The following is a 17,892-nucleotide window of genomic DNA, read 5'->3' on the forward strand; positions in this document are numbered from 1 at the left end:
TAGTGCCGTTCTGTATAGTTGAATAAGAGAAGGTGCCGCCCTTGAGGAGTATAATTTACGAGGAAGAACGTCTATAAAACAAGCAAGCCAGAAGTCCAGCAGCCCACCAACCAGACTTGCAAAATAAGTAAAATGGAACGGGATTTAAAAATCAAAAATATTCCAATCATCCTGTTGCTAAACCCTTAAAAATTATGTTTGTCATCTTGTTTTATAAGAGCAACCCATGCTCATCATAGAAAATTTGAAAAATAAAAAAGACAACACTGCAAAAAGATGTATACGTGAAGGTTCTGTGCAGCATTAGGATCATATTAGAATTGGTGTGCTTGGAGTCTATATGAGGGTATGAATTGTCTTTTAGACTTCGCAGTACTGCTTGAATCATACGGCCAGTTTCCTAGTGGGCGTCATTAGTGTCATTTGAATTTAAAAGATGTAAAACATACAGAGTTTGAACAGCAAAGAGGCCCCCAAAAGTCTTTCTGCCCATGGTACTGAGACTGTCTGCTCCTAATTTCTCCTCTCACCCCCAAAGAAGGACTAATCTCAGATATTATTCTCAGCAGTAATCGCAGGTACTTTATTCTTCCAGCTAGAACCCGGGTTGGACGGACACAAGCAACAGATAAAGACTTCCCCCAGAGAGGCATCGTGTACTCCATCTCCACCGGAGGGGCCAGCCAGCACTACCCAAACATATTTTGGATTAATTCCCAAACGGGAGAACTCCAGCTGGTGACTAAAGCGGACTACGAGACAACCCCCATCTATATTCTCAGAATCCAGGCCACCAACGGCGAGGACAGCAGCTCAGTCACTGTGAGTGGGGCTATTTGGTGCATTCACACCAGCCCAAGTGGTTGACTTCGGGTCTCCCTGGCACCCTCCAGGTGTGGCCGTAGCAATAAGGAATCTTAATAGGGCACCTCCTGCAGACATGACAAGAAATGGCTAGTGGCGTCCCAGACAGCACAATCGGACACACATAGCAGTGCCAGGAAATAAAGATTGACATCTGTAAACCCACGTTTATGGGTGACTGGGAGAAGCGCTGAGATGGATGGCCACCCTGGGGGACAAGCTTCCTCCTGTTGCCCTTAAATCCCCCCTTGCTGTTGAGGTGGGCGGTAGCTGTGCATTGCCCCCAAGTAGTTTTACCCTGTTCCTACCCTGAGCCCCATCACACCAGATGGGATAGGTCTTAAAATGATCTGGCTTGACACAGCGCTATGCTGCTTTGTAACCTCTGATGTTGCGAATCTGGTTAAATGCATTTCTGAGTCAGTAGGTCTGAGTAGGGCCTGAGAACCTGCATTTCTAACATGCTTCCAAGTGGTGCCGAGGCAGCTGGTCCATGGCCGTGCTTTGAGGAGCCAGGCTTTGACAGGTCTGTGCTGCCAGTGCTGAGGAATATTTGAGGGTAATATGATGGTCACAAAGAGGGAACTATTTCTTGGTCTTTCCCATCAGTAAAGTGAAAAAGCATAAGGCAAAATGAACTCAGCTAGCGGCAGGCAGCCCTGTGTGATAGAATGACTGGTCCAGGGTCAGGAGGCGGAGTTCATTTCTCAACTTTGATCCCAACTTGCCAAGGGGGTCCGAGCAATGCTTATCTTTGTACCCTGATTTCTCTCTCACACATGGAGAGTCACCTCATAACCCAATGCCTGAACAGTCCAGTTCCTCTGATGACTTGCTTTGAATTAGTGGGACGATGTTTTCAATGATGTGTAAGGCTTGGCGTTGCTAGCTGAGAAAAAGATGTGCTAAGTTGAAGGTAATTGTCGTGTTTGTTAGCCGGGGTTTTTGAGAGGAATGAATGGAGTCCACTTTGGGAGCTAACTAGAGAGAACATTTCAATTTATTCCTGGGCTCAGAAATAGCTGAAATCCCCAAATTTCAGAGGTAGAATGAATACGACTCAGAAATTCATAAGCTTTTAAAAAGGGTGATGATCACATAAGTCCCTTTCAGGGCTGACATTCTGTGATTCCGTGCTGGCAGGCATCCCAGTCCATATTCCAATTCACCAGGCATAAAAGACAGTGATGAAAGAGAACAGGCTGGCCCCTGCTTGTGGCAGGCCAGCACCACCGGCTCAGTGCAGTGCTGAGATCCCGGGTTACACACAAGACCCCGGCTAAGCCAGGTCGCCTCCTTCTATCCCAATGGCTCTCAACCCTGGCTGCGTATTAGAATTGGCTGGGGAACATAAAAATCGTGCCTGGGGACTTCCCTGGTGGCGCAGTGGTTGAGAGTCCGCCTGCCGATGCAGGGGACACGGGTTCGTGCCCCGGTCTGGGAGGATCCCACATGCCGCGGAGCTGCTGGGCCCGTGAGCCATGGCCGCTGAGCCTGCGCGTCCGGAGCCTGTGCTCCGCAACGGGAGAGGCCACAACAGTGAGAGGCCCGCGTACCGCAAAAAAAAAAAAAAAAAAAAAAAAAAAAAAAAAAAAAAAAAAAAAGAATCTGCCTGCCAATGCAGAGGACATGGGTTCAAGCCTTGGTCTGGGAAGATCCCACATGCCACGGAGCAACTAAGGCCGTGCACCACAGCTACTGAGCCTGAGCTTAGAGCCCGCGAGCCACAACTACTGAAGCCTGCGCACCTAGTGCCTGTGCTCCGCAACAAGAGAAGCCACCACACCGCAGTGAGAAGCCCGTGCACCGCAACAAACAGTAAGCCCTGCTCGCCGCAACTAGAGAAAGCCAGTGCACAGCAACGAAAATCCAAGGCAGCCAATCAATCAATCAGTCAATCAATCAATCAAGGAAGAAAAAAAAAAATCAGGCCTGGGCCCCACCCTCCAGGGAGTCCAATTCATTTGGTCTGGAGAGGGCCAGACAAAGTGGAGCCATGGTTGAGAGCCATTGTTCGATTTTCCAAAGTGAAAGACAGAACTTCCAACTCACAGGGGCAGCAAGCAAGGAAGCACAGGAGGGTCATCATCATAACGATAAATCCATCATTGTTACTGGAAAAACAACTCAGCATCATCTGGGGATGAGCACGTGTCTAGCTGCATGTGTGTGGGGGTGTGTGGAAATGTATTATTGTGTATATTATGCACATGTGCATGTACATACACAACACACAGTAGAGAAGTTAATAGCATAGGACTTGGAGTAAGACAGACCTAAGTTCAAATTCCAGCTCTGCCACACACCAACTGAATGGCCTTAGGTCAATTACCTAATCTCCCTAAGCCTCAGCTTCCCCATCTGTAAAATGGGAATAAACATATTAGCTATCTCGGATGAGGTTAAATCTCACTAATTCACAAAAAGCACACAGCCCAGTGCCTGGCACACAGTAAGGGCTCAATGCTAACTACTCAGTAAGGCCACTTTCCTGCTGCTCTAGGTTACTGTGAACATCATTGACGAAAATGATGAAAAACCAATCTGTACCCCAAACTCGTACTTCCTGGCCATCCCAGTGGATCTGAAAGTTGGCACAAATATTTACAATTTCAAGCTCATGTGTACTGACCTTGATTCCAGCCCCAGGTCTTTTCGTTACTCCATTGGCACAGGTATGGTATTGATGTCAGTGGTCCTGGACCCTTGCTGAGGGCTCCTTGTGTTGGGGGCTGTAGCAGCTGTTTAGGGAGAAGGGGTGAGGGTCTGAGCTCACACGCTGATCTGGCACAGTGTGTAGGGGGTGGGGAGTTTTGAATGAGGAAACCAGGGATGAGGAGTCAAATGGTTCTGGAATTCCCAGTCCCCCCACCTTGGCTTCCCCTTCTCACCTAACTCTTCCCAGACTCCCATACCTGGCTGCCCAAAGGCCCAAGGAACAGTGAATCCCATTGATGGTGACCCGCCCCCCCCACCCCCAATTCCCAGCCTGTCGTAGGATGCATGAATCAGATTAGCGTAGCTTAAAAAATTTTTTTTAGTCCAACTCCTGCCCCACCTCTTTTCCTGAAAGCTTGTAGGGGGGGCAGGGGAATCCCAGTCCTCTCTCTGGATAATAATAGATGAAATAGATTAAATGCATTTTGAAATGTGTCCTCAGGAATTCTCTTCTGCTCCATTCATTTTCTCTCTTTAAAAATATACCATTGTGGGAGGGAAAGAAAAGAGCACCCCTCAATGGAAATGAGACCAAAATAGTTCATCTAATGAAGTGCCGGGGCCAGAGATTTCAACCCAAACAAGCAGAGCAGTTTCACGTGAAAGAGTGAAAATCTAGCTCCGCCGCCTGCTGAGCCCTGGCAGAGGCGGAACTGGAGCAGCAGGAAGCCTCTCGAGCAGGCTGTGTCACAAAACCCAGGGGCAGAGCCCACCTCGAGCCTGCAGTGGCCGGAGATGGAAATAATCCATACTGAGAACCCTCAGGCCTTTATGGGGCACTTCATTGCTCGGGGGTAAAATTGCATCATCCCCTGGTCCATTTACTGGTTTTTAGTTGGGGGTGAGTCTGCAGCCCCCGGAGGAATGAGCAAGAGCTGCTTGGGCGGGCAGCCTCTCTGCTCCGGGCTCCCTAAGCTGTGAGCCTGCGGCCCCAAACGAGCCGCTGGGGAGGTGGGGATGGGGACTACTGTCCCTGCCAGCCTAGGACGCACCTTCCTTTGGGGGACTCCAGGGACATCTGTCACGGGTGTGACTAGCCCGGTTTCATGAAAGGCGGGCAATGAACTTGGCCCATGGCTAGGGACGTGGCCCCCTCTTCCCTCTTGCCGCCCACTGATTGGTCTGAGCGTGAGTTACACATTGTTACCGAGTTAATGCTGCTGATGAGCACTGGCCGCACCAGGATTGCCAGCGCTCTGCCTGATGCTCAGCGCGGTGGCGGCCATTCTCCCTGGACACCTGTGCTGGTGCCCTTTTCTACTCTCATTTTCGTTGCAGCCACACTGGTTGTGAGCAGGAGTCTCTCTGTACTCATGAAATCTCTGGTGCTGTTACGGCCCATATCCTATCACTGCCCCAGCCCTGGTACATCAGAAGTCGTCTGCACCTGAGGTGGGACGTTTAAGGAAAAGACTGGATGCAGTTTTCTTCTAACCCTTATTTCTCACGCTCTTTTCTTCCTTTTCCCAAAATCCGTGCATCCAATCTCATTTAGGCAACATCAACAGTCATTTCACCTTCTCTCCCAACGCCGGGTCCAATGTTACAAGCCTGATCCTCGCGACTCGCTTTGACTATGCTCGTGGGCTTGATAAGATCTGGAACTACAAACTACTTGTCTACATAACTGATGACAACTTGCTGTCCGACAGGAAGAGAGCCGGAGCGCTTGTTGAAACAGGCACAGTGACACTGAGTATTAGTGTCGTTCCTCACCCAACCACGATTGTCACCACAACCCCCAGGGTAAGGGTTTTGGGAGATGGACTTCCCAGTTACATCCCTTGTAATTGATGTTGATGGAGCCCCTTGACCTAGGAGAAATGTGGGGTGGACTGAAAAGAGTTGAGGTGTTAGGATGTTGCCAGAAACGCCAACCGTGGGCTGGATTGGAATACTCACTGGTGGTAGAAAAAATCGGGGTGAGACCTTGGGCTTATAGAACCACTGACTTTTCCTAGTCTGGTAAAGAAGGAGGTACACATATGCACAGACTTGTGATAGATCAGGCATTGCCCATCCAGGGTATGGACATGTTGCCGCCTTCACAAGCCCTTCTCTGCTTGCTCTTAAGAGCCAATACAAGTCTGTGTCTGTGAGAGTAGCTAGCTGCCAGATGCTCTTCCCTACTTCTTTTGAAGAGTCACCATTTGTCAATCTGTACCCTACTCCCCACCTCCACTCCAAAAAAAAAATCCACTAATTCAATCTGCAGATATTGATTTAATACCTATAATATGCCGAGCACTTTGGTGAATAAGCCAGAAATGATCTCTGCTCTCTCATGGAGCTTATAGTATAGGTTAGTGGTTCTCAGGTGTGGTCCCCAGAGCAGCAGCAGCAGCATTACCTGGAAACTTGTTAGAAAAGCAAATTCTTGAGCCCACCCCGGAACACTAAAGTTATACCTCATCCAGCCATGATCATCACTACGACTTCCAGGGAAGGATGTTGAAACCTGGAGTCCTCACCAAATCCCCAGACCTACTGGATTAGAAACTGTGGGGTAGGACCCAACAATCTGTGTTTTTAATAAGCCTTCCAGGCCATTCTGATTGCACTAAAGTTTTTGAGCCTCTGATCTAGAGGGGGAGATGGATTACAAACAGGTGTGCAAATTAATAAACTACCTACAGATTGTCGTAAACAGTAGGAAGAAAATAAGCAGGTGCTACAATAGAATCAGTGTGATGAAGGAAGGGAGCGTCTTGGGATCTGACAAGAGGATTATCGCCCCTGGCTTCTTGGATGACCTGGCTTATACTCGTGCAGACCCTTTTTTCCCCTTTCCTCCTGATCCTTGTAAAAGTGGCGCCCTTGGTCGGCAGCCCCATACTTGGAGTACGCCAGAGGAAAAGGAACCAGAACCTCAGAAAGCCACCTGTGACAGGTGGTCAAATTCTGCTTCTCAGAGTCTTACCAAGAGCTGCTTAATATTCCTTTCCTGTGGGCTGGAGTCAATATTACCCCCAATGAATGGAGGCATTAGGTGACCTGAAGGGCTTTCAGTTGTGGTAGGAGCCAGTAGGTGCCCCAAGTAAGGAACTGCCACCTTTCTGCAACTTACAACACAGCCCAGCTCTGACATCTCCAACCTAGAAATCTCCATAACTTGTTCGTTATCAGTCTCCCTCTCTGGGAAGCAAATGCTGAACTTGAGGTCTCACTGTGATAACAGCCTGCTCAGCTGGCAGCACAGCTGGTAGTGAGTGAACACTGAGAAGCTTACAAAGTGTTAAAAAAAAAAAAGAAACAAAAAACCCTAACTTTCATGGTTCATGCCTTCCCAGTGAGAGACAATAGCTATATTAGTCCCTAGCTTATGCCATGATTTGGCAGGAAAAAAAAGCCAATGGAATTTTTAGCTTTGGGGAAGGAGAAGAAAGAGAATGAAATTAGGCCTAGAGTTGCTCTCCAGTTCCCTACGTTTTCTGGGTTTTGGTCTAACGGATGTCTGGCAAGACTGTAAATAAGGTGATGGGTTGAAGAGTGAGAACGACGAGCACACGGATGTCCGATGTTTAGAGCAAGAACAAAAAGCAGAAGGAACATTCAACCACCCAACGTGAGAGGGTTCTGATGTCAAAGCCTACCAGCCTCCACTCATCCTCCCACTTCTGTCATTCAAGCTCAGGATCACCTACTGGATCCTGAGGAAGAACGTGTATTCTCCATCAGCCTGGTATGTGCCTTTTGTCATCACTTTGGGCTCCATGTTGCTTCTGGGTCTCCTGGTGTCCCTGATCGTCCTGTTGGCCAAAGCCATCCACAGACACTGTCCCTGCAAGACTGGGAAGCACAAGAAACCTCTGTAAGTTGCCAGTGGGCTGGGCCCTTCCCCCATTTCCTTTCGGAGGATACTGCTTCTGGTGACGTCAGGAGAAGGAAAGGGAGACGGTTAGGATTTCTCCGCAGGGTAGAGAGGGTGCCTGGAATGAAGAAAGGAAACGGAGCTACGGGGGAGACATCCCAGCTCCCCTTGTCCGGGTGGACCCCCTTCATCACCTGCCTGGCCAGGAAACTGTTCCTTTGCTTTTTCCCTGGCACCTGCCTTGTCCTTGATGAGTTCTCAAGGAAATCGGGGCTTCAGCCTTTTGGTGACCTTGTCCTGGATAAAAGCTCCAGAAACAAGGCTGGTTGTGAGTAGTAGTAGAATATGCCATGCTGTTATTTGTGGAATATTTAAAGGATGGGATGGAATTAGAGGGAGCACAAAAAAGTAATAAGGGAATTAAGCTTTTGGCTCCAGTGACTGAACTGGGCTTCAGTGTGACTAAATAATTATTGTTCTTTTGCATGGGGCCCTCTCAAGGGCTGTAAACGCAGGCCTGCTTCCTCTCCCTGGGATGCTCACCTGCTCACTTATATGCCTCTTTTGGTGACACTCTGCAGAGTGTCTTTTACTGGCTAAAGGGAGGTACTAGAGTAAAGTGGAGAAAGCATCAAATTGTTACAAGCTTCCCCAGAGCCAGTTTCTTGAGTCTTAGTAGCTCTTACAGTGAGAACGTGATGGTTCTGAGCCTGGGCTTTGGAGTCAGATAAGGTAGAGGTTCAAATCTTGGGTCTGCCATTTTCTGGGTATATGGCTTTGGGCAAGTGACAACCTCTGTGAATCTCAATTTCTTTATTTGAAAACCAAACAATTAAATGAGCAAATGCAAAGGAACCACTTAGCACTGTTCCTGATGTAGAGTAAATGCTTAATACACTATTTTTTTTAATCTTGTTGCATGATTTTTCATGGCTGAGTCCCAGTGAGCTTAGGCTTCTAGATTCTAAGTTTAGCTCTGTACACCCAAGTATCTTGAGGTATTGGAACTTGAATTTTGGAATTTCTCACTGGCAAAAAGAAGGGGTGATAAGACTCATGTACCTTTTAAAGGTATTTTGAAGATTAACTACTACTGTCAAATAATTTAAAATCTATGGATGAAAGGCTGTATAAAAGTATAAGTATTAGCATAAAGATGTGCATTGCATTTTGCCATATTTATTGGGGACATTCGTTGCTATTGGCAACCTTGACTTCAAGGTAAGAAATCCTTGAGCATCTGCTGAAATTAAAAAAGGCCTTTTTATTTGGACTCTACTCACAAATCGATTTGAGAAAAAAAAACCCGCTCCAAAAGAGTGATGCTTAAGCTTGTAAGGATGGAGATGCTCTGTAATGGGATTTGGGCAGAAGTTCTTAAAGGAAGTAATCCAATAGACACTGCAACTCACAGGCAATTTATGGTTAAATGTGCGCCTTGAACCTGGTGGTTTCAGTTACCTTCTAAGTATTGTTTTCAACATGGCTGACTTTTAAAAAACTAGCTAGTAATTCAGACTCAGACCTGGCCTCTCTGGCAATTTGTTGTACCATATGGCAACCAATATTTGTCCCATAGCAGAGAATAAAATTAGAGTCACAGAATAACAGAATCCAAGGTTATCATGGGAAGGGTCTTAAGAGTCCAGGTGTCCAGCTCTTCACATTACAGGAGGCCAGGGTTTAACTGCTAGTCATGGAACCTTCCCACTGTGAGCCAGATCTTCTGCTCAGATGGCTACTGGGGAGGAAAACCAGGCAGGAAGAATCGCTGGGCAGTCTGATGGGGTCGTCATGCCCTCACTCAGTGTTGTCAGAGAAAATAGGTTCCCTGAAGTTCTCTAAAGCAATAGTTTTCAAAATTATCAAACTCCCAAGCCTCCCTAGTCCCAACCCAGCAGTGACGGAGCAGGGCTGGGAGCCCATTCTGCATGTTAGTCCCCTGCCCTGGTCCCTTTTTCAGTCGACCCCTGAATCCTGGGGAACACAGTTGCCCAAAGGTCCCCATGTTGTCACGTGTGTACCAGTGCAGAGTGCTCTCAGGTTAATTCTTGTCCATCCCTTCTCCCCCGATACAGGGTGAAGAAAGTAGGTATGTACAGTGCCGATTACCTTTGTTTGTTGCTATTATTGTTTTTCGTTTGCTCTGTTGTACTACATAAAAAGGTTCCAACTCGGTGGAGAATCAGGGCACAGTCCTGTGTTGGTGGGTTTTCCGCCACGTCATCTGTGGATGGAATGAAACAGAGGTCGGACGTAGCTGGAGGAAGGGGAGGGAAGGGCAGGGTGCATGGGGCCGTTGGCCCGCTTGGGTCTCATTCGGTCCTGCCTGTTCCTTACTGAGTCACCTCCAATCAGCTCGACATCAGCACCTAAAGGTCTGCTCCCCACCAAGCGGGTCAGGAATGGAGAATTCTCCGTGAGTTAAACACAGAATCTACTTGCTGCTACACACAGAGGGGGTGACCCCTCCTGAGGACAGCTAGTGCCCTGTATTAGACAGATGCCTCTTTTTAAAGAACAAATGATACTTTATTCTCAGATTGTGATGGATTTGATCATTCTCACATGCTACTTAGGTTAGGGTAGTTAGAAATGGGGGCTGGGTGCAGTCAGATGGGCTGGGAGAGCTGAGTGATTTCAGGGTGTTGGTGAAATGAGCAAGGCCCAACTGAGGAGACGTCACCACTGTCTCCAACGCTGTGGCCTCAGGGAGACTCCAAGCTATGGGGAGAGACAGGACAAAGAACTGGAAAGAGTGTTTTAGAAAAATGATGGCTCTAATCACTCCAGCCATAGGTGTGTGCATCTGACATGCACAAGGGATATCTCCGCAGCAGGGTTAGAAATTTAACTGCAGTGGTTATTGATCATATCGATGAGATAATTTTAATAAATGAGATTTTTCACAAACTATCTCCCATCCTAGTTACTTTGTAAAAAGGGCATAAGGAATGCATGCAAAGACTCCTCAGATGAGAAACAAAGGTAGCAACCCCCTCTTTCTTTTTTACCTGTAAAGCCATTTAAAACCTAGTTTCCAGTAATGACAATAAGCTGGAAAAAGAATTAACAATTTTTAATGGTGTACTATGAGAGCGTGTGTGTGTTTCTGAGAAGGTGGAAGGAAGTCAACAAACATGTCTAGAGACAGAAAATTCTTTGCTATGCCTGCAATACTAAGCTCAAATCCTGCTTAAGAGAGATCTCTTTGTAGGGGTAAAATTTTAAGGTCAATTTAGTGTCCAAGAAGCTTAACTTCTGTCTGTCCTCTTCCCTGCAGAAATGAAGAACACAAAGAGAGAGGCGGCGGTGGTGAGGCTGGCTGGCCCCGGGGTGCCGGGTTGGGGAGGGGCTCGCCACAGTCCCACAGCGGGTGTTTATCATTCAGGGAGATGCTTGTATCTGGCCACTGGAGCAGACTGCTGCGTGACGAGCTCCTGATAGAATTTGTTCCCTCCACTGAACCTGTCTGCTGCTATATTTGCAGAAGAACTGGATTTCATAAATATTGAATAGTGGTGTTTATTATCTATGCTAGTTCTCCAGGAGAGTGAGTTAGGGGAGAGGAGCTTAAAGACCAGAACTGGTGCTTCAGCCTTCAATGGGATTTACTTTTGCTTTGCTTTTCCACACCTTGAGGGAAAAGTGATAGAAAAAGAGCACGGTGGGAGGCTGAGGCTGGCTCTCCCCTCTCGGCCATATGACCTTGACCTCAGGGACTCCCTCAGCCTTTTCAAGCTTTAGATTCCTCACCTGTGGAATGGGAGTGAGAACAGCTGCCCTGAGATAACAGGTGGGGAAATACTGGGAAAATTATGAAGAGTCATGTAAATGCAAAGGGTCACAGGACAGCTGGGGAGTTACCTCCTCACGTGACCTCCTGATTTTTCTTTCACGGAACCTGATCCACCCACTGGAAGTGACGGAACTTGAAGGTGACCCCCTCCCAGGTCTCCCCTAACCCCTAATAATAGGACTTTGTTATGATCTAAGATCCATGAATTTGGGAAATGACAGGCAGGACGTGGAGGAAGTATCACTTCAGGCCAGTCCCCTAAGTGCTTATAAGCACTGGTCTGCAAACAGGAGGAAGGGGTGATCGCCTGTCTCCTGGGTCTTATTATTGCCTAAGGCAAGTACCCTTGATGATGCCACTCAGAGACTTAGACGTATGTATAGTTAAATTCGTCGATTAAATAAATCAATCCCCTTGGCCGTAAAAAGTGCAGCTTCTGAGTTGATCAAATGGAGGAAAGCTGTACAATCTCCATTCCTTCTGTTTTCACAGAGGGGAGCTGTGGGCAAGTGAGTAGGTAACGGCTTATGTGATGAAAACGGGGGTCAAAGGCCCATTAAACTCCAAACAGCGTCCTCGTGAGTGTGCTGAAGAACAGCACCATTGGAGGGCACCGTGTGAGGGAAGCGGGTGTTTCCACGGGGCAGAGGGCAGGTCCTGGAGGGCGGCACAGAGTACAGGTCAGGAGAAAGAATAAGGTGTGGAACGCCAGGCTTAAGTGAGGCATGCCAGGCCGAGACGCAGTGCTGCATTGGCCTAGGCTGACTCATTTGTGCCTGCCCTGCACGTAACATCTGCCTGGCAGACCCCGTGTAGGTGATGTCGATCTTGGCCGGTGCTGCATGGCATTTCTGCTCTTCCTTCTGTGCAGCTGAGATAGCGTTTACTCAGGATGCTTTCCTACCCCCCAAGTCTGGATTAAATGTCCTCTTCCCACCCCTGTTCCCCCACGCCCCCATAGCATCCTATATTCCCCCAGCATAGTCTTTCTCACAGTAAATTGCAGTGCCTCTTTGTCAATGGCTCCTGCTTGACGGCAAGCTATGGGCGGGCGGTGACCAGCCCCGCCTTGTTCACCAATGTGTCCCGAGCATCTAGCACAATGCCTATTGAATAAATAAATGTCAGGGAGGCCCTGGGTAAGGAACCTGGGCTGTAAGGAAGAACAGCCTCTCCTGGGGGAGGAGTGTAGGGCTGTGCTTGAAGCCGTCTCTTTCTTTTCCTTAGGAAGCAATCCAGATGAACACTGACTTTGATGGAGAAGCCGCAGACCCAGGTAATTAAGTGGCAGTGTCGCCCATAAGGGCACTGACCATATGCCAGGCTGGTGGCGTCATGGAGGACCATATCCCACGTCTTGCTCTTCACGCAGTCTGTCAATGCGTTTGGTTGTCGGGCCTACACAGTGCTGATCCTCCCAGGCGGCACCGCCACGTGAGATCAGCTCAAAACAGAGCTGGCCTGTAGACGCTCAAGCACATGATCACGTGTGAGGCTTCAGCAGGTTTCCACCTAAGGGGTCCCACTCAAGGACCACGCCTCTGTCCAGCCTCCCTCCCTGAATCACAGGCCAGTTCAGGGAATTGGTGAATTCAGTCACCCACTGTGTCTTCTGCTCACTGGGACTCAACCTCCCCCCACCTGCCTCATCCTTTCTGAATGCTTCTAAACACCATCCTATTGGTAACGAGAGATATGGAGAAATGGCAAGCTTGGCTTCTTTTTTTCCTCGATCAGGGCCAAGAATTCCTTCTTGGACAGCAAGATGAACATAAGGTAAAGCTGGCCTCCAGAGCTCTCATCACCCCCATGAAATCAGCTCCAAATTTAGCTCCTTTACACACATCCCTTCACTTACAAAGGCTCAATTATAGACGTGAATAAAGGGAAGGAAACCAAATTCGGGAGGCAAGTGCGCTGGCTCCCTGCCACCCTCACATGCGAACGGCTCCGCTTGGTCCTCCTCAGAGGGAGGATGGCTCCTCTCCAGGACAGGCTGCCGCGGCTGCTGGAATTAAATTTCCCTCTATTATTAGGTACTTGTTACCATAATGTGCCCGCATTAGCATAAGTGCTGGTGGGATCCTCTGCCTGAGAGGCCACTCATGCTGCAGGGAAACAGCAGGAGCAGGGGCGCGCCGGAAACTAGACCTTCTGGGGCAAAAGCCAGGGAGGACCGAGGCTGTTCTGCGTCTGTGTGTTTGCGAGAAGGAGAAAGGAAGCGATGAGCCAACTGGACTGATGTGAACAAACATCAATTAGCGTCTGCAGGCTCCGACACAATAAAAATGGCTCCCTCGCATCGTCTCAACGGGGGCCAGATTTGTGTCTGTGTCTGCACATCTCTGCTAACGTAACACAGATAAAAATCAAAGCCTTTTCCTCCTTCCTTGGTGAACTCCTGTTTCTATCAGGGATTCAGGGGATCTTTTTAAACCGACAAATCAGAACGTCATGGGTCACCCCATGAGAAACTGAGCCTAACTTATCTGAAGCTCACGTTGAGTTCAAGACTTCTGTGGCCTCTCATCTTGCCACTGAGGTGACCTTGAGACTCTCCTAAACCTTGCTTTCCAGGGAAGCGTGAGATTTGCTACCTGTGTGGTCAGAGCCACCCAGCTCAGCTCGTGGAAAGGGCAGGCAGGTGAAGATTGTTTGTGTTCTTCACAAGCCTGCTTTCAATCTTTCTAGCTGCTTCATCTTTCCCTGGGGGTGAGAAGAGAGCAGGGTGGAGATGGGGGAGAGCAGAGAAGCATTTGGATTCCTTTGTTTATACACTGGTGGTGTGATTTTTTTCCCTAGTTACTGGGGCAATATATGAATTCAACACAAAAACTGGAGCCAGAAAGTGGAAAGATCCCTTAACCCAAATGCCAAAATGGAAGGAGTCCAGCCCTCAGGGAGCTGCTCCAAGAAGACCTGTCACTGGGGAAGGGACCGGGCCACCAAGGAGCACCCACAAGGAAGGAGACAGGCTGAGCGACAAAGCACAGGCCAAGAATACAGGCCCGTGGTCCAGAAACCAGGACGGCAAGCCAAGCACCCCAAAGAACAGAAACTCAGCCCTTACGGGTGGGGGGTCCCCCAAACCGCACCCAGAAAAGTGAACGGTGTCTGGCTGCCTGGCCCACAGCACAGCACAGGGAGGGAGCGTGACTGTCTGGGACGCTGCTTCACCCTACATTCCTCGAGGGCAGGGTGGGGGTGGAGGGCTGAAAATGTGGAGGATCCAGGGTCCCAGGTGGAATGTTGGACAGACTTTAACATGAAGGGGTTTGATCTCAGAGTGGCCTTTTTCTGAGACAGCCCAGGAGAGATTTTGCCCTGGCCTCAGTACCTCTGATCCACTGGACTGCTAACTGGTGGGTGTGGACTTGTGTTTCTTCTTCACATTGACCTCTAGGAAGCTCTGTTCCGTTTGCCCCTAGGAAGTGCACGAGACCTCCTGCCTAAATTCTGAGGACTACCCTCCCACCTGGTTTCACCTTATTTTCCTGCCTTTATTTTCGCGTCACCCAGATTTCTTCCCTTATAAATACAGTTCAACACGGTATACCTTTGTAAGTCACGTCTCATCTTTTTCAAAAGAGGCACATCAGTGGAAAAGAAAAGGATGACTAATGAGTTGTTCACCTGGGAAGAAGAAAACACACTAGATACCTGCAATTCTTTTTCATTAAGGTAAAACTGATAATGCAATAGAGCGCACAGATCGAAGGCATTCAGCTCAGTACTATGTAGACTCTTCCCCGATGCAACCAATATTCGGGTCTTTATGGTCACGGATTACTTTTGCCTTTTTGAAATTTCCTATAAATGGAAAAAGAGCTCCCCATTTCTTTTGTATCTGGCTCCTCTGGCTGAGCACCATGTCTGTGAGATTCCCCCAGCTGCACTGTGAACCAGTCATGCTGAGCACCATGTCTGTGAGATTCCCCCAGCTGCACTGTGAACCAGTCATGCAGGGCTCTTTCTTCACTGTCTCTTATCCCACTGAGGGAATCTACCACATGTCATTTATCCATTCCACACTTGGGTAGCTGCTCCAAGCTTTTTACTATTGTAAGGTATAGCACTGTGCACTTCCTTGTACATGTCTTTCCATAGCATAAACACGTGTTTCTTCTGAGCCTACTCCTAGGAGTGGGATTGCAAGAGCCATTGCTGGAATCTGCTGAGAATTCTGAAGTTGGTGCCTCCAGCTTACGCTTCCAACGATGGAGAGTTCTGACTGCTTTACTCCCTTGTCAACACTTGGTGTTGTCAGTCCTTTTCATTTTAGCCATCCTGGTGAAAATTCCTCTTGAAGTAAAGTCAATGTTTTTCTCAAAGCTAAAACAACACCAGCCCTACAACCGACCTGCCTGGCTCCTTCCCTACCTTCTGTGATTGGTGGAGGGGGGAACCACAGGACTCAGAGCAGAGACACAGTGGGAAGCTCTAGCCATTCATACAGCTGGGACTTTCACCTGTGGCCACAAGCAGTGACGTGAAAATAAATCTCTCTGCAATGCAACAGGAAATGAAAATTCTCAGCGCGTGCCTGGTGAAGGCCGAGCAATCCTTACCTTGCTCCATGGCCTGCTCCCCAGCTGCTGGGCCCCTAGTCCAGTAACCAGAAGAAAGGACCAGATGAGAGTCTACTGGAGCAGCACCCCATTTCCCAGTTGGAGAACCAGATGAGAACTCTCCAGACCCAGGATGGCCTGTAGAGGGCAGGCAGGATCCATCCTGCAAATGCAGAACTTCGGAGGGAGGAGCTGCCTGTTTATTGTGTGCCCGTGCGTCCGTGTGACTTCTCAAGAAAAAGAAACATTTGTTAAATGCCCTGTCCTGGCCTAGAGCAAGCACGATTTATTAATAAGGCTTGGTTGCCAGGGAACTCCCTTGAATAGGTTTAAATTTTGCAAAGAAGGCAGAGCTGCTCATTTGTGGAGGTTAAAGTGGGTGAAGTGGCTGATTACCCATTTAAGACTCTGCAAGTCTGTGGAGCCCCGGGTAAAAGACCTTCCTCAGAAGCTCTCAGCCTCAATGCAAGTAAAATGAGGCTCCAAGAAGGCTGAAGGGGGTGACTGATAACTGTTTATGAGCCCATTAAGGATGATTAAAAGGAGGGCAGTGAGCAGCTGTTATCCCTTCTCTGGTGATGACAGGGCAGGAGGGGATCATGCTTCTTGGCCAGAAGAAGAGATTTAAGTTAGGCACAGGGAGGGACTTCCCAAAGGCTGGGGTCTGTTTGAAGAGTCAGTTCTTTCCCTGGTGATGGGCAGGAAGAGCTGATTATCTTCCAAGCCCCAAGATGTGAACCTCGAGGAACCCAAGACATGGGTCAGGAGAGGTACCAGGAAGCTTTGAAACCACCTTTTCTTTTTGCATATTTGACTATTTGATCAGGGAAAATCAGAAATCTCAGGTCCAGGGCTGAGGCCATTTGGTTTCTAACATTTACCAGGTTTCAAAAATAAATTTTCTGAATAAAATCAAGCCAGGGACCAATGGGGACCTTGTAAAAGTTTTCTCACATTTCTCTCCCAAGGCCTTAATCATGTATGAATTTATTGTAGCTAATGTTGACTTGCCTGATGCTGAGTCATTAAAAATTAAAGCAAAGATGTTCAGGGATCAGGCCACGGAGGGGTCCACTGTTGAGGGATGTGGAACCCCGTGGTGAATTCTTAAGTTTGAGCTTCCCCTGTGCTCAGCAGGAAGCCAGGTCCGCATCGCTGTCCGCCTGTGTTAGAAGCATGTGTGGCTCATGAGCAGAAACTGGGCAATGATGCGTTCACTCCTTAGAGCCCTTGCTCACGTCTGTAGATCTATCGTTTGCCTTTTTATGCAATGTGTTTTGTAATGGCTGAGAAAATTAAAGCAACCAAGTGAGTGCATCTAGAAAATGATGGCTCTTGAAACATGGCATTTCTCATTTCAAACTTAGTGTGTTTATACCTCCCATTCATTCAGTAAATACTTATGGAGTGACTACTGTGTGCCAGGTGCTGACTCATTAGTAAACACAGCAGCCCCGGGACCCTGCCCTTGAGGAGCTTACATTCTGTCTGCTGCAGCTGAAGGCGGCCTGCTGATACACATCCCCAAAGATTCTATTTCCACTTCCATCCTGGCCTCTGTTTCTTGGTTCCCTGAGTGTTCTATCTGAAAGATAAATTAAGCCAAGTCTGGAATTTCCTTTCTGGAAGAAGGTATTTCAGAACCACTTAAATATTGTTTAAAACTTAATGGGGAGGGCCTCCCTGGTGGCGCAGTGGTTGAGAGTCCGCCTGCCAATGCAGGGGATACAGGTTCGTGCCCCGGTCTGGGAGGATCCCATATGCCGCGGAGCGGCTGGGCCCGTGAGCCATGGCCTCTGGGCCTGCGCGTCCGGAGCCTGTGCTCCGCAACGGGAGAGGCCACAACAGTGAGAGGCCCGCATACCGCAAAAAGAAAAAAGAAAAAAAAAAAAAAAAAAAAAAAAAACTTAATGGGGAGCCTTTATCAGAAAATAGTTGAGGGGTCTTCCCTGGCGGACCAGTGGTTAAGGCTCTGAGCTTCCACTGTAGGGGGAACAGGCTCGATCCCTGGTCAGGAAACTAAGATCCCACAGTGCACAGTGTGGCCAAAAAAAAAAAAAAAAAAAGAAGGAAAGAAAATAGTTGCGATGCCTAAGGAGGGGCCCCAGCCTTGGGTTATCTGACCAGCGTAT

General features: G+C 48.4%; 1 protein-coding gene across 1 annotated transcript in view; it reads left to right on the top strand.

Moving 5' to 3' along the window:
* Window positions 1-15,103, top strand: part of CDHR3 (cadherin related family member 3) — a 75,552-nt gene extending 60,449 nt beyond the window's left edge. The window contains exons 12-20 of the mRNA XM_081244223.1: window positions 596-822; window positions 3,368-3,539; window positions 5,078-5,328; window positions 7,212-7,393; window positions 9,472-9,485; window positions 10,677-10,708; window positions 12,420-12,468; window positions 13,995-14,264; window positions 14,621-15,103. Coding sequence (XP_081100349.1) covers window positions 596-822; window positions 3,368-3,539; window positions 5,078-5,328; window positions 7,212-7,393; window positions 9,472-9,485; window positions 10,677-10,708; window positions 12,420-12,468; window positions 13,995-14,264; window positions 14,621-14,652 — 1,229 coding nt within the window. The 3' untranslated portion in view covers window positions 14,653-15,103. The remainder of the gene's footprint in view (window positions 1-595; window positions 823-3,367; window positions 3,540-5,077; window positions 5,329-7,211; window positions 7,394-9,471; window positions 9,486-10,676; window positions 10,709-12,419; window positions 12,469-13,994; window positions 14,265-14,620) is intronic.
* Window positions 15,104-17,892: the final 2,789 nt, after the last annotated feature.

This window comes from Mesoplodon bidens (assembly GCF_964165515.1).
Source record: "Mesoplodon bidens genome assembly, chromosome: 9".
NCBI lineage: Eukaryota > Metazoa > Chordata > Mammalia > Artiodactyla > Ziphiidae > Mesoplodon > Mesoplodon bidens.